This window comes from Prionailurus viverrinus, chromosome C2 (assembly GCF_022837055.1).
Source record: "Prionailurus viverrinus isolate Anna chromosome C2, UM_Priviv_1.0, whole genome shotgun sequence".
Taxonomy (NCBI): Eukaryota; Metazoa; Chordata; class Mammalia; order Carnivora; family Felidae; genus Prionailurus; species Prionailurus viverrinus.
The window spans coordinates 151572744-151587923 of NC_062569.1; the positions used below are offsets into that span (position 1 = coordinate 151572744).

Below are 15180 nucleotides of genomic sequence, written 5' to 3' on the forward strand. Positions count from 1 at the left end.
GTAAGACACTGGTTATAAACAAGTCATATTTATGCTATTTTGGACCCAGTGTTTCCCTTACAGAGATGATTTTTCAGGGCTAGAAAGATGTATAAATAGAGTTCATTTTTGTGTTGCGTTTCAAATAATAGCAACTATAAAAATTTTATTCACAATATGGTTTATAACACGCTTTCCCTTTGGGCTGGGGACCCTTGTTAAATTTTGTCCTGCCTCAATGTTTGAAAAATTCATTGCTACTTAGGCAGTGGAAAAAATGTGGAGGCTCTATTTCTTTGAAATTGCATAGTATGTGTCTTGGTTGCTAGTTATGCCATTGTTATGGACTGAATACCAAGTTCTAATGGAAGAGGAAGGCTCTTGGAGCCTGACACAAGAATGGGAAAAGAAAATAGCCCCTTAACTGGAGTGCACCCCAGTCTAGGACTGGATGTAGATTAAGGGATCACCCCATTATGTGTGTCTGATCCTCTGCTATATCGATTTATTTGATTTTTTGTTTTGTTTGTATTGGTTTATTGATCAGACATGATTAGTTTCAGTACTTCTGAATCATTGCATGTTCCTAAACAGAAAAATGTTGAGTTTTACTGTATGTAAATTCCAGTAGGATTTTAATGAAATTTGATTTCTTCTCATTTGACATTCTTGTTACTGATACTCTTGTTATTTTTCTTGAATAAATTTTCTTTTCGTTACTTTTAAAATAGATTGTAGGGGCGCCTGGGTGGCGCAGTCGGTTAAGCGTCCGACTTCAGCCAGGTCACGATCTCGCGGTCCGTGAGTTCAAGCCCCGCGTCAGGCTCTGGGCTGATGGCTCGGAGCCTGGAGCCTGTTTCCGATTCTGTGTCTCCCTCTCTCTCTGCCCCTCCCCCGTTCATGCTCTGTCTCTCTCTGTCCCGAAAATAAATAAACGTTGAAAAAAAAAAAAATTAAAAAATAAAATAAAATAAAATAGATTGTATAATTATGTAATTGAAATTTATGAAATAACTTTTTAATCCCTTTTCGGGTTTTTTCCCAACAAATTTTTTAAGGATTATTCTCCAAGGGTAAATAAAATTTTGCTTCTAGAGTATCACTGATTGCATATAGCTTTTGTCAGACTTAATATGAGTATAATATGTTTGTTGGGGAGGTGTTGAGATCAGTTGGAAGTGAAATAGTATTTTTCTTGGGGAGAATTTTGGGGGAAACACTTTTTTCAAAAGAACATGTTTAAGTACTTCCTTGTAATAACATGTAAACATAAATTTTTTCCAAGTTATTTCTCTCAGTTGTTGGAAGAGCATGGTCCCTTGGACATGAATAATAAAATGTTCTCTGAAGAATATGAATTCTTCCCAGAAGAAACTCGGCAAATACTAGAAAAAGCCGGAGGTTTGAAATCTTTTCTCTTGGGATGTCCTCGTTTTGTTGTGATTGACAACTGTATTGCATTGAAGAAAGTTGCATTACGGCTTAAAAAAAAGAGAAAGAAGAAAAACATTAAGACAAAAGTGGAAGAAATTTCAAAAACAGGGGAGTATTTACGAGTTAAACTACCACTGAATCCAACCGCGAGGGAATTTAAACCAGATGTAAAGTCCAAACCAGTGTCTGACTTATCTTCAGCACCAGCTTCTGAGGACGTGAAGCCCAAACCTGTATCTGCTAATTCTCCCCAACCAACCTGTGAAGCTGTGAACCCGAAACCAGTGTCTGATAATTCTTCTAGATCAGTTTCTGAGGATGAGAAGCCCAAGGAGGTCTCTTTTGATTCTCCCACATCAGTGTCTGAGGATGCCGGTCACAAGCAAGTATCCTGTAATTCTCCCAAACCAGCCTCTGAGGATGTGAAACCAACCTACTGGTCTCAACCCCATTTGGTCACAGGATACTGTACATACCTCCCCTTTCGGGGATTTGACATTACCCAGACACCACCAACATATATGAACGTGTTACCCAGTTTGCCCCAGTACACTAACATTTATACACCTCTAGCCAATGTTCCTTCTGAATATCAGCTGCAAAGATCAGTACCAGTGGCGCCATCGTTTGTAGCCAGTGACAGACCAGATGAAAGTGCTGCTGTATATTTTGAGGGTCCTCATTTGAATGCTGAGAATACTCCTCCTGGTAACGAGATTGCCCCTAAAACACAGATCCTTCAGGAATCTTTGGAAGTATCAGTAAAGACACAGTGCAGCATGAATGGTGACGGTACAGCCCTCAGTGGGTCTAACAGCCATGAAGGTCACTGTGGAAATTCTGCCAACAAGTGGGAAGTAAATCTAGAAAGTACCGACGAAGTAACAAATATTCCACATACACAAATGGCTGCTATACAGGTAAGACCTAAATAGAAAAAAGTAATCTCCATTCTGAAGTTAAATTTTCCTTTTCATCTTTCTTTGCCATTTACTAAAATTCTTTTAAATTATTGACTTTATAATGGTTATGAAAGCTTTTGCCTGGAAATGTTTTAAAAATATGAACCCTTTTGTAGGGCATGATCGGTAATTCAGAAAGAATTTTTGGGTCTAGTAAATAATACCTTTCTTCCCTAACCAAGTTTTGTACCAGTTGAGAAATGAGATAGAGGAATCAGCAGATGGAGCCATCACGTTAATGATTAATAATGGCACCATTGAGGATGATGTAGTTACTTCTGTAGCACTTGCACATCCTGGTATTGAAGCCCTGACACACCAGCCTACCTACCCAGTTAGAGCTAGACCAGGAAACCTCACAACGTGGGGTGCTGGCCCCCACAAACTTACTGTATGGAGAATGAAAGGAAATATGCTTTTTGCACAGGTGGCCCCAAAAAACAGTCTGGGCTATATGTGACCAGTTTCTTTTATGAAAACCAGTTTCTCTAAAAAGACAGCCAGGTGGAGAGAAACAAAAGAGATGTGAATAAAAGTTACTAACAAGCATGAGAATAAGTTTATGTTCTGTAGTTCACTTTGTCAGGCGTGAATTCATTAGACCCTTGTTGGATTATCCCCCTCCTCGTTATGTTTTCTGTTTTCTAAAAAGCTCTGAAAGCACATGTTAGAGTAATAAACCAAAATCATCTTCATTTTTACCAATTCTACATGATAGCTCTTTCCTAATACAAGAATTTGTAGAAAGTGTGAGTTATTGAAATTGGAGAAAAATAAATAAAACACACCTCGAAAAAATTGTGAGCATGTCTTAAAATGTCATTACATAATGGATTTATTGTACCACAGGAATTGAGATTAATGAAATTGTTTGTTTTTCCCCAAAGGTGTCTTGGAATATAACACATCAAGAGGTCAATACTGAGCCATATGATCCTTTTGAGGCACAACAGGTGAGTCAGAATTGTATTAGACTATTTAAAGGTTTTTTAGTTTTCATTATTATAACTAGATGGCAATGATGAACTAGAACTATTTTGGAGTCTGCTAATTCCATATAAAATGTTACCATGCAATAAGCTTTAGAACATGACAAAAAAATTGTTTTTATTGAATTTGGGAAAGAGGCAGAAACAAAAGTGTTTTTTCCCTAGCTTATTTATTTCAAAGTATAATGGCTTTATTGTTTTAACTGGTATAATGAGCCTCTATTAATTTATATATAAGAGCTTATTGATGTGAATGATACAGAAAGTTTTATAATAAAAACCTTCACCATTATAAGAATGATTCAGTTAGAAAAGCTATTAATATAATATATTGTGTTGATGTATCTTAAGAAAAGTTATTTGGCCAACTCCATAGTTCCTGAAAGGTATTAGATAAAATTCAATTCCCCTTCTCATCTAAAACTCATAATAATATGGAGAAAGATGAATACTTCTCCACATGCTAATATCTTTTTTTTTTTTTTAATTTTTTTTAACGTTTATTTATTTATTTTTTTTTTTTATTTATTTTTTTTTCAATGTTTATTTACTTTTGGGACAGAGAGAGACAGAGCATGAACGGGGGAAGGGCAGAGAGAGAGGGAGACACAGAATCGGAAACAGGCTCCAGGCTCTGAGCCATCAGCCCAGAGCCCGACGCGGGGCTCGAACTCACAGACCGCGAGATCGTGACCTGGCTGAAGTCGGACGCTTAACCGACTGCGCCACCCAGGCGCCCCAACGTTTATTTATTTTTGAGACAGAGAGAGACAGAGCATGAACGGGGGAGGGTCAGAGAGAGGGAGACACAGAGTCTGGAACAGGCTTCAGGCTCTGAGCCGTCAGCACAGAGCCTGACGTGGGGCTCGAACCCACAGACCGCGAGATCGTGACCTGAGCTGAAGTCGGCCGCTTAACCGACTGAGCCACCCGGACGCCCCTGCTAATATCTTTTTCTCAAGCCAAAGCCTTCATCTCACTTTCAGGTGAAACATGACCTTTAGTATTTTATTATCCTGGAGATAACAACTGACAAAATTAAGAGAAGTAAGATTGTAAAAGAGGAGATGTAATATTATTTCTTACGGAGGCTAACATTGTGTATCTGGAAGATTAAAAAACAATCAAGTGAAAATGCAATACCAAACTCTTAAGAGAATTCAAAAAGGTGATTGGATAGAATACTTTTCCAAACATAAACAGCAATCTGTTGCAAAGTATACTAGAAGATAAAATTCCATTTTTAATAGTAAGATAAGATATCTTTTACCAAAAGTTAAAATAGTTAAGTCTATGAAAGAAAACTTTAAAATGTACTGAGAAACGCACAGAAGACTTACGTAAATGAAAAGTATTGAATAGGAAGGTCCATTATTGTGAAGAGACTGGTTGTCCCTAAAGCTTTTAACACAGTTCCAGTACAGTCATGAACAACATGTATTAGTTACCTGTTGCTACATAACAAATTACCTTAAAACCTAGTGCTTTAATTGGGGCGCCTGGGTGGCTCAGTCGGTTAAGCGTCCAACTTCAGCTCAGGTCACGATCTTGCGGTCCGTGAGTTCGAGCCCCGCGTCGGGCTCTGGGCTGATGGCTCAGAGCCTGGAGCCTGCTTCCGATTCTGTGTCTCCCTCTCTCTCTGCCCCTCCCCCGTTCATGCTCTGTCTCTCTCTGTCTCAAAAATAAATAAAACGTTTAAAAAAAAATTAAAAAAAAAAAAAAAACCTAGTGCCTTAAACAACAATAAACATTTATTATCTCACAGCTTCTGAGTCAGCAATTGAGTGGCTCAGCTGATGGTTCTGGAGATTGCTGAGGACTTGCAGCCAAGATATAGACCAGGGCTCATCTGGCCATCTGCAAGGAGTAACTGGGGTTGGAGGTTCTGTTTCCAAGATGGCTCACTCACACAGCTAACAAGTTGCTGCTGACTACTGGTGGGGGCTTCAGTTCCTTGCCTGTGGACCTCCCTGTAGGACCACTTGAGTGTCCTCATGTTCTCATGGGGCCTGGCTTTCCCCAGAGTGGTTGATCCAAGGTAGAAGTAGCAATAGCATTCATGACCTACTTTAGAAAGCCACTTTCTATCACTTCTTTATGATTCTCTTAGTCACACAGACCAACCCAAAAACCCTGATGCATTGTAGGGGAGGACTGTACAAGGGTATAAATACCAAGAGGTGAGGATCTTGAGGGCCACCTTGGTGGCTGGCTCCTGCACAGGGTTTATCTGAAACTGGACAAATTGATTCTAATTTAGCACATAATCTATTTTAGCACATAAATAGGCTGTTAAAATAAGAGACAATAGAACAAAAGAAAATAGAAATTTAAGGTATAATAAATAAAAATGGTATTAGTGAGCAAAAAGTAGTTTATTAAATATGTGGAATTAGGAGAATTATTAAATATGTGGTATTAGGAGACGGGTTGCCTGTCTAGAAGAAATTAATTTGGGTCCCCACCTTATTTCCATATACCAAAGTAAATTCCAGACAGATCAAAGATTTCAATATTAAAAAGCAGATCCACAATTTACCTAGAAAAAAAGGGAATTTTTTTTTCATGAGATTAATAAACAGTATAACAAAGAGTATCTGTTTATATATACACATATATAATCTGTGTGTACATATGCATAGCATGTATTTGTATATGGACAAATAGACACATGATGTCAAAACACTAATGACAAACTAGGAAAGTTATTTGCGGTATAGGGACAGATAGAGAACTAATTGCCTTGTTTAACGTACAAAGTTTCTGTAAATTAATCAGGGAAAGATTAATAATGCAAAAATGGGAATGGATGTGAATAGACAATCCACAATAAAATAAGGATGATTTTTTAAACATATAAAAAGATGCCCAGCTCCACCTGAAATAAGAAAGTCATTTATGCACTGTTGAAAGAATGTAAAAATGTAAATTTCTGGGGATGGCAATTGGGAATTTACCTGCACTCCTATATATGTATAGAGACCAGTGAACAAGGGTATTTGCATATTTGTTTCATCTGCGTTAGTGTCAGCAAAAAATTGAATACAACCTAAATATCCATCAGTATTAGACTCATTAAGTGAATTATAGTCCAGCAATTTTATTATTACTGGTATGGAATGATTTACAAGACCAGATAGAGAATTAAGTAGGAAGAAGTAAGGTTAGATTGTGTTGCTATGCTTGGTACAAATAGCTTTATAGTTTTGGCCAATTAAAAAAGTAATGTAATGGGGTGCCTGGGTGGCTCAGTCAGTTAAGCGTCTGATGACAGCTCAGAGCCTGGGGCCTGCTTTGGATTCTGTGTCTCCCTCTCTCTCTGCCCCTCCCCCCCTCTCTCTCTCTCTCTCTCTCTCTCTCTCTCTCTCTCTCTCTCTCTCTCTGTGTCTCAAAAATAACATTTAAAAAAAATAATGTAGAACTTTTAATTTTTTTAATGAACAATACTGAAAATTATGGAGGAGAAATTAAAAGTCATCTATGTTGCCTTCTCCCTTATTTACATTTTGATGTGCAGCCCTTAGGCCTTATTTTAACATTTACATTTAAGTAAGCAATTCTTTTTACACTTGATCTTAGCCAAAAGGCCGAGAAGCGATAGCAATTCTTTTTAAAAGATAGGATTGTAGCTTATATGTTGTGTTTAAAATTTTTGGTATTTATATGTCATGGATTTTTTCCATGTCAGTAAATATAGATTTTTATCATCATTTTTAACGCAGACTTGGTATTCTATTGTATGAATATGATATTTTATTTGATTAGTTTCTTACTGTTGAACATTTAGATTGTGTCAGCTTTTCAGGCATACGGACAGTGCTATAGTGAACATTTTTGCGTCTAGAATATCTGGTGTTGAGTTCTTACAGCATACTGAGTTCTAAACCAGGTATGCTCTTCACCCTCAAATTTTTTCATCAGTATTGGGAGAATTCAAAAACACTTGTTAAATTAGCAGTTAGTTTCAGGACCTTATCATTAGTATGGCTGAGTTTTTGCTTCTCCACCAGTGAGACTTGCAGTTAATCCCCAGCACTGTTGCTTTTCCTCAGGGGCTTTAAGAAGTTGCCTAATTTCTCTCAACTTTGGTTTTCTGATCTCTAAAAGGTGTGAATAATGTTTCTTACAGAATTGTGGTGAAGTTTGTGATAACATAGAGATGGCTATAATTTCTTGTTCCTTTGGTGACTTGGGGGTATAAATTGATACATAATAATAAGTTGCTAATTCATTGTGATTCTTTAGCTGAATTGAGAATGAACATAGAGGTAACTAAGGTCTAAAACCATAAAGTCTTTCTCCTGGGTCGTAGTGGGGTTGACCATTTAATTTATTATTTAAACGTGGACTCTCTATTCATGCTGCCAAACTTTTAGTCTGGACAAATAAAAATTGGGACACTCAAAACAGACTGACATGTGTGGTCACTCTGGTCACAGCTCATAGTTCTCTAACTGATAAATCACTGAATTTCAAAACCTTGATTCTCTGCTTTTTTAAACTTGGAAGATGCTGAGGTACAGGAGGTGGGGGAAGATAGACCTAGGTTTGTGCCCCTGGGATAGATTTCCAGGCTTGGCCACTAAGGCCCTGGGAAGAGCAGTCAGCCGCAACTGGGCGGACTTGCCAGCCCACCCAGACGCCTTTCAGACACACAGGTGTGATTGCTGACTGTCCTAGCAGAATGAAAGGTTTTTTTTATTTTTTTAGATGTTTGTTTATTTTTGGGAGAGAGTGAAACAAAGAGCACGAGTTGGGGCGGGACAGAGAGAGAAAGGGAGACAGAATCCAAAGCAGGCTCCAGGCTGAGACACAGAGCCCAGTCCAGAGCTCAAACTCACAGACTGCCAGATCATGACCTGAGCTGAAATCCAACGTTTAACCGACTAAGCCACCCAGTCTCCCTTCAGAATGAAAGGTTTTTATTTTTATTTATTTTTTTCAGAATGAAAGGTTTTTAAAAACACATAAATGACATTTTTTGTTGGACAATATTTCACATTGCAATATGCTTCTGTTTTTGCTTTTGCTTTTTAAGCTGGTCCAAGAGATAGTTACATAACTGGAAACCATTGATAATATTTTAACTTGTCATTTTTACAACTGTCCATTTGAAACACTTAAAAGTAGGGTCAAAGTTAATATGTTTTGTTCATATCTAAAATGCATATGTACATACAGCTTTTTAAACCTAATAAATAGTTCTTGATGTTAATCATGGAGAATGATATTCACATCACACTATTGATTTAGTAATACTGAACCTTTTTAAGACAAATATTCAGAACTAATTATAGTACAGATTGAAATGTTTCATTATGAGTTACAGTAATATGAATAATTGTACTTTAAAAAGAGTTGGCTTTGCTAAACACTGTTTAGGAGGTTTTAATTCTTGAATTATCATGACATTTCCCTTGTAAATTTTCATCTGCCTCTTTTTCTCTTCTGTTTATTTTAAGAGACTGTTTGGAACAAGATGAGAAAAGGGTATTTTAAACTATTTTAACAGATAATTTTGTAACTTTTAGGGAGATCTTTCACAGATTGAGAAGGAATACCAGGTTTTACAAGAGCAGCTTAAGGAAGCATGTGAAAATTATGAGCAGATTAAACTCAAGGTCTCAGAAGAGACCAAGGACATGGAAGAAAAGTTGAAAAGGAACTCAGAAGAAAACAAGGTAATTCTCTCCGAAACTTCTCTTTAGTAGCATGTGGCATGATCAGGAGGTCTGTACTTTAGTAGCCTCAGTTAGCTGAGTCAACAGCATTGTTGGCTGAACAACGGATTTTTTCTTAATAATGCTTTTTTAAATTTCTGTATGACGTTAAAGTAGCAGTGTTTTTGCAGTGTTGTAGAACCTCTGCTATATGTTGCCTTGTAAGAAAAGGGCTGTGAATCTGGGTTTTCGTTTATTTATACTCAGTTGCTTCTTTAATAAATCTGTTTTCTGGTGACTGAGATTTTTGTTTGTTTTTTAATTTACATCCAAGTTAGCATATGGTGCAACAATGATTTCAGGAGTAGATTCCTTAAAGCCCTTTACCCATTTAGCCTATCCCCCCTCCCACAACCCCTCCAGTAACCCTCTGTTTGTTCTCCATATTTAAGAGTCTCTTATGTTTTGTTCCCCTCCCTATTTTTATATTATTTTTGCTTCATTTCCCTTAGGTTCATCTGTTTTGTCTCTTAAAGTCTTCATATCAGCGAAGTCCTATGATATGTGCCTTTCTCTGACTAATTTCACTTAGCATAATACCCTCTAGTTCCATCCACTTAGTCGCAAATGGCAAGATTGCATTCTTTTTGATTGTCAAGTAATATTCCATATATATATAGATATATATATATATCTATATATATCTCACATCTTCATCCATCCATCCATTGATGGACATTTGGGCTTTTTCCATACTTTGGCTGTTGTTAATAGTGCTGCTATAAACACTGGGGTGCATGTGTCCCTTTGAAACAGCACACCTGTATCCGTTGGATAAATACCTGTAGTATAATTGCTGGGTTGTAGGGTAGTTCTAGTTTTAATTTTTCTGGTGACTAAGTTCTAAGTTAATCCTTGTTTATATTGAGAGGCAGTGTAGCATTAGTGATTCATGGTGTGAGCCTTGGGGTCCGACCAACTGGGTTCAGATTCAAGCTTGATTCCGTACCAGTTCTCATCTTGGGCAAGTTACTTAACTTCTTTGTGCTTTAGTTTCGTATCTGGAAATTTTGGGTGACGATAGCTCCCATTTCACGGGGGTAGATTAATACTTGTAAAGTACTTACAGCTGTGTATTGTGTAGTAAGGGCTCTGTAAGTATTGCCTCTGCCACTATTACTACTACTACTATTGTCATCATCTTACTCTGAAGGAAATGTAAGACTGACACATGAAGCTTAGGCATATTCGATCTGCAAAATCACCTAGACCATCTTGAATTGACCTTGAATTCCATCAGCTAAGATGGATTATAGTTACAGGTAACTAGCTATTGGAATTAATTAGTGGCAAGGCACACTGAATTGGTGGGAAAATGAATTACGGATGTAAAGGAATCCTAGCGTGTTTCTTTTTAAAACGAGGTCTTCTGTACAGGCATAACAAGTGGATGTTAGGCAATTTAAGAAAGGAAGGATTTACACTTATCGTGGTAAGCATTGCCTTATTTTTAGAATTGTCAATTCACTGTCTTACACACCTGAAACAAATTCAACATGGTATGTCAAGTATACTTCAATTAAACACAAAAAAGGTAAGAATTTGTTCCAGAAGTCTGGATCAGTAACTGTGGTAGCATATTAAAGAGAAGAAAATTAGCTTAGTGGGATTTTAATCAGGGAATTATCGGTATTTAAGTACACCCAGAACAAAAGGGTCAGTTTGTAAAGGTAGCTGTTAAAATACTGCTGTTGTAATGGTTACCACGTTCCTGTTATAACTTGTCTTCACTTGGGATGAGACAGGGGAGATTTGAAGGGTGAGAGCAGTTGAAGAAACCAGACTTTCTGGTCAGTTGCCTGGTTGAATGAGATCTTCTGATTGGGAGAGGAGAAAAGGAGCAAAAATAAAAGCCTGCACAGTAGTCACTCATAGAACACTAATTTGAGTAAGCTGTCTGGGGGCTTAACAAAATAATTTTTTTTTTAATTTTTTTTAACGTTTATTTATTTTTGAGACAGAGAGAGACAGAGCATGAACAAGGGGAGGAGCAGAGAGAGAGGGAGACACAGAATCGGAAGCAGGCTCCAGGCTCCGAGCTGTCAGCACAGAGCCCGACGCGGGGCTCGAACTCACGGACCGTGAGATCATGACCTGAGCCGAAGTCGGACGCTCAACCCACCGAGCCACCCAGGCGCCCCCAAAATAAAATATTTTTATAAACGTTCTATTACCTCAGTAAAATTCAGTTTTACTAAATCCATAGGAGAATGCTTATGGCCACCTGATTAAGTCATGAGAGCAGATTTTCAGACTCTGCCACTTGGGCTTCCGGTGAGCGAGCTTTGCTTCTCTCTGGCAGAGGCTTGTCCAGCTTTATAAACTGCTGGTCTGACTGGGTCCTGTATTTGTGCAGTTTCTCAAGGGATCTTCCTTTCTTTCTATACTTGACCAAGAAATTCACAGTGACTCAGTCACCTCGGGTGGAGGGCTGCTAGGGAGCCGCAGCTCTGACTGGGACTGGGCTTTTAATGTGCTTTTTTAACTTCACTGAGGCTCAGGTCTGCCTTCAAGTGGGGGGGCCCTAAGAGTGTAGTCGGTCTGTTTTTTAAAAGAGCCATTATGTAGTCCCCCAGTTTTAGGTCTGTTAGGTTGTTAGATTTCCCATGTAAAATGTAGGCCCGTGTCCTGTCAGAATAAATTGCTCATCTGAGTTTTTAGGTTGTTGTCTATACAGGAGCCGATGAGATGTAGCTGTGGCCATTTCTTTATTAATCATGATTGTGTTCATAATTAGCTTGTGGAGAAATCTTTTATAAACATGAAAAGAAATGTGTGGCTTTTATTGATCTTTCCCATGGTCTTGGACTCTCTAGATCACTGAGGTCATCAGCTAATACTTTTACTTGAAAGTTGGTTGATACCACATACTAGGTACAACCACCCTTTGCACTCTAGACAAGCGATAGCAAATCACGTTTCCGAGCTCAGGCATCAGTAAGGCTGCCTAGGTTGAACTCCAGCACTACCATCTGATACCTCTGTTACCTTAGTTTACTTAACCTCTTTGACCCTCAGCTTCCTCATTAGTAATACAATCTGTACTTCGTAGGTTTTTGAGGACTCACAGGGGTGGTTGGACGAGGGTGGGTTGTCCAGAGATACTAAATATAGTTAGAAGGAAGAGTTGTCCCACCCAAAATGCCGCTCATGCCCCTACTCAGCAAAATTGTTTACAAAGCAGTTAAAGAGTGCTTGGCATATAAAAAGCATCAATAAAAATCTGAGCTAGCTATTGTATATAGCTGATGGGGTTTTATTATCATGAGCTAGGATGGCCTTAATAGTTATTTAGGCCAGTTATCTGTTATGTGGGAGGAAAATACCTGTTCTAAAGCCAGAATCTCCTGTTGGTTTTACCTCTAACTTGCAGTTGGCAGATTATAACTGACTGCAGTATTGCTCACGGGTTTATGTTCTTTTTAATTTATTAAGATAAAATTCATCATTTTATTCATTACAAAGTATGTAATTCAGTGGTTTTCAGTATACTCACAATGTTATATGACCATTAACACTATCTAATTCCAGAACCATTGTCATAACGCCAAAAAGAAACCCTGTTGTACCCATTAGGCAATCATTGCTCGTCTCCCCTGTTCTTAAGGTACTTTAATGAGATTTTCATAGAGCTAAGATGGGTATTTAAGTTGACTTTGGCTCTTAAAACGTAATCAAAATAATTTTGACCTAGAATAAGTTAATGGAGTAGAATTTTAAAACTTTGTCCTATTTTTACATCAAAACAGAATCTTGGGCCCTGCCTGCCAAAAATTCCTCAGCCCACATCTGTGTAGAGGTGGGGTTCTCCTGTTCGTTCAGTCATGATCTTTGCCAACTTCAGCCTTTTTTTTTTTTTTTTAAGTTTATTTATTTATTTTGAGAGAGCAAGAGCACAAGCAGGCTCCTCACTGTCAGCATGCTGCCTGAATGGGGCTTGATCCCACAAACCATGGGATCATGACCTGAGCTAAAATCGTCAGTTGGACACACTTAACCGACTGAGCCACCCAGGTGCCCCTCAGCCTTTTTTTTTTTTTAAGTTTATTTATTTTGGGGGGAAGTAAGCAGGGGAGGAGCAGAGAGAGAGGGAAAGAATCCCAAGCAGGCTCTGCGCTGTCAGCATGAAGTCTGACGTGGGATTTGATCCCACGAATCGTGAGATCATGACCTGAGCCAAGATCAAGAGTCTGCCGCTTAACTAACTGAGCCACGTAGGCACCCTGAGTTCAGCGTTTATAATCTAACCTTTACGTAGCTCATTATGTGCCAGAGTCAATTGTAAATTTTTTACATGGATTATTTAATCTCAAACAATCATAATATACTAATGTTACATAGTACACTAGTATTTTCTCCATTTTACTGTTAGGATATGGAGACAGGAGCAGCTAATGCAACTTGCTGAAAGTCATACCAGTACTAAGTGGCAGAACAGTTAGTAAGTGTCAAGCTCTAGATCCCTTTTTTGCTCCCCTAAGAGAATGTCAGTTCCATAACCGTTTGAAAAATATTTCTCAGCACTTCACAAGCAGTATGGATGTGTCAGTTAATTGCTGCCATAATAATGCTGAGTAACCACCACCCACAAAACCTTAGTGACCTATAATAGTAAACGTTAAGTGTGTGAGTCTGTGGATTGGTTTATCCCAGTTAGGCTGGGCTGGACTGTTTCACCTTTGGATCAGCTGAAGTTCTGTTGTTCTTGGCTTACTTGCTCATATACGTGGGGTCACCTGGCTATGGAATGATCTAGAATGGCCTCAGCTGGGATGATTGGGGCAACCAGCTCTGCTCTATGTGTCTTTCTTCTTCCAGTAAGTGCAAGGACAAGCAGGGATGGTCACACAAGAAATTTTCAGGCCTCTGCTGACGTCAGGTCTGCTAATATCCCATTAGATAAAGCAAGTCACATAGCCAGCCCAGATTCAGGGGTAGAGAAAAGAGACTGCTCTTTATGGAAGGAACCTGGATGGTCCCATGACAAAGGGTGTAGATAAGGATGGGGCTGTGAATGCTATCCCTCTGCTGTAGTAGGTCAGCACCAAAATTCACTAACATTCAGTAGTTAACCAAGAGCTTAAAAACCCTTCCATGATTGGTGCCGACCCTCCATCATCCACCTTCTCCTTTACTAGTTAGTTCTCTGCATTATCCTCTATACTTACTGGATAGCATTTGTCCTGTGATTTTTTTTTCACTTTTGGCTCTTTTCCTAGCACTGTTTCTTCTGCCTCAAGTGGCCTTCTTTCTCTCCAAGCCTGGCTCACTTCTCATTTTTTGGGTCCACCTAGCTCAGGCATCACTTTCTTAAGGGAGCAGTTGCTGATGGTAACCTCAGCTTTGGTTCAAGGTCCTTATTAATGCAATGGTAATAATAAATACCTCGCTATATTATCCAGTGACTATTTTTGTTAACATTTTTGTTGAGATATAATTCATTTACCATAAAACTCACTCACCCATTTAAAGTATACAGTTCTGTGTTTGTGGTACACGTACACAGTTGCACAGCCATCACCACAGTCTTAAGTTCAGAACATTTTCATCACCTTCAGAAGAAATCTCATACCCACTGTCAGTAACTCTCCACTCTCCTCCCTCCCACCGCCCTAGGCAACCACTCATGTACTGTATGGATCTGCCTATTCTGGGCATTTTATATAAATGGAGTCACACTCTGTGTGATCTTTTGTGACTGCTTGCTTTCACTTAGCATAATGTTTTCAAGGTACCTCCATGTACATCCATCCATGTAACACATGTCAGTACTTCATTCCATTTTACTGCTGAGTAATATTCTGTTGAATGGCAGTGCCACATTTTATTTATCCACTCATCAGTTGATGGGGTTTTTTTTCTACTTTTCGACTGTATGAATAATGCTGCTGTGAATATCTGCCATGAATATCTGTGGGCATATGTTTTCATTTCTTTTTTTTTTTTTTTAAGTTTATTTATTTATTTTGAGAGGGAGAGAGAGCATTCCAAGCAGGGTCTGCACTGTCTGCACAGAGCCTAACGCGGGGCTCAAACTCACGAACCGTGAGATCATGACCTGAGCCGAAACCAAGAGCCAGACACTTAACCAACTGA

At 38.6% G+C, this 15180-nt stretch overlaps 1 protein-coding gene across 8 annotated transcripts in view; it reads left to right on the forward strand.

Moving 5' to 3' along the window:
* TTC3 (tetratricopeptide repeat domain 3) overlaps nt 1–15180 on the forward strand; it is a 127789-nt gene that overhangs the window by 85869 nt on the left and 26740 nt on the right. For all 8 annotated transcript variants that reach the window (XM_047876415.1, XM_047876410.1, XM_047876411.1 and 5 more), the window contains 3 exons: nt 1265–2333; nt 3263–3328; nt 8896–9045. In XM_047876415.1, the coding sequence (XP_047732371.1) occupies nt 1265–2333; nt 3263–3328; nt 8896–9045 (1285 nt within the window). The remainder of the gene's footprint in view (nt 1–1264; nt 2334–3262; nt 3329–8895; nt 9046–15180) is intronic.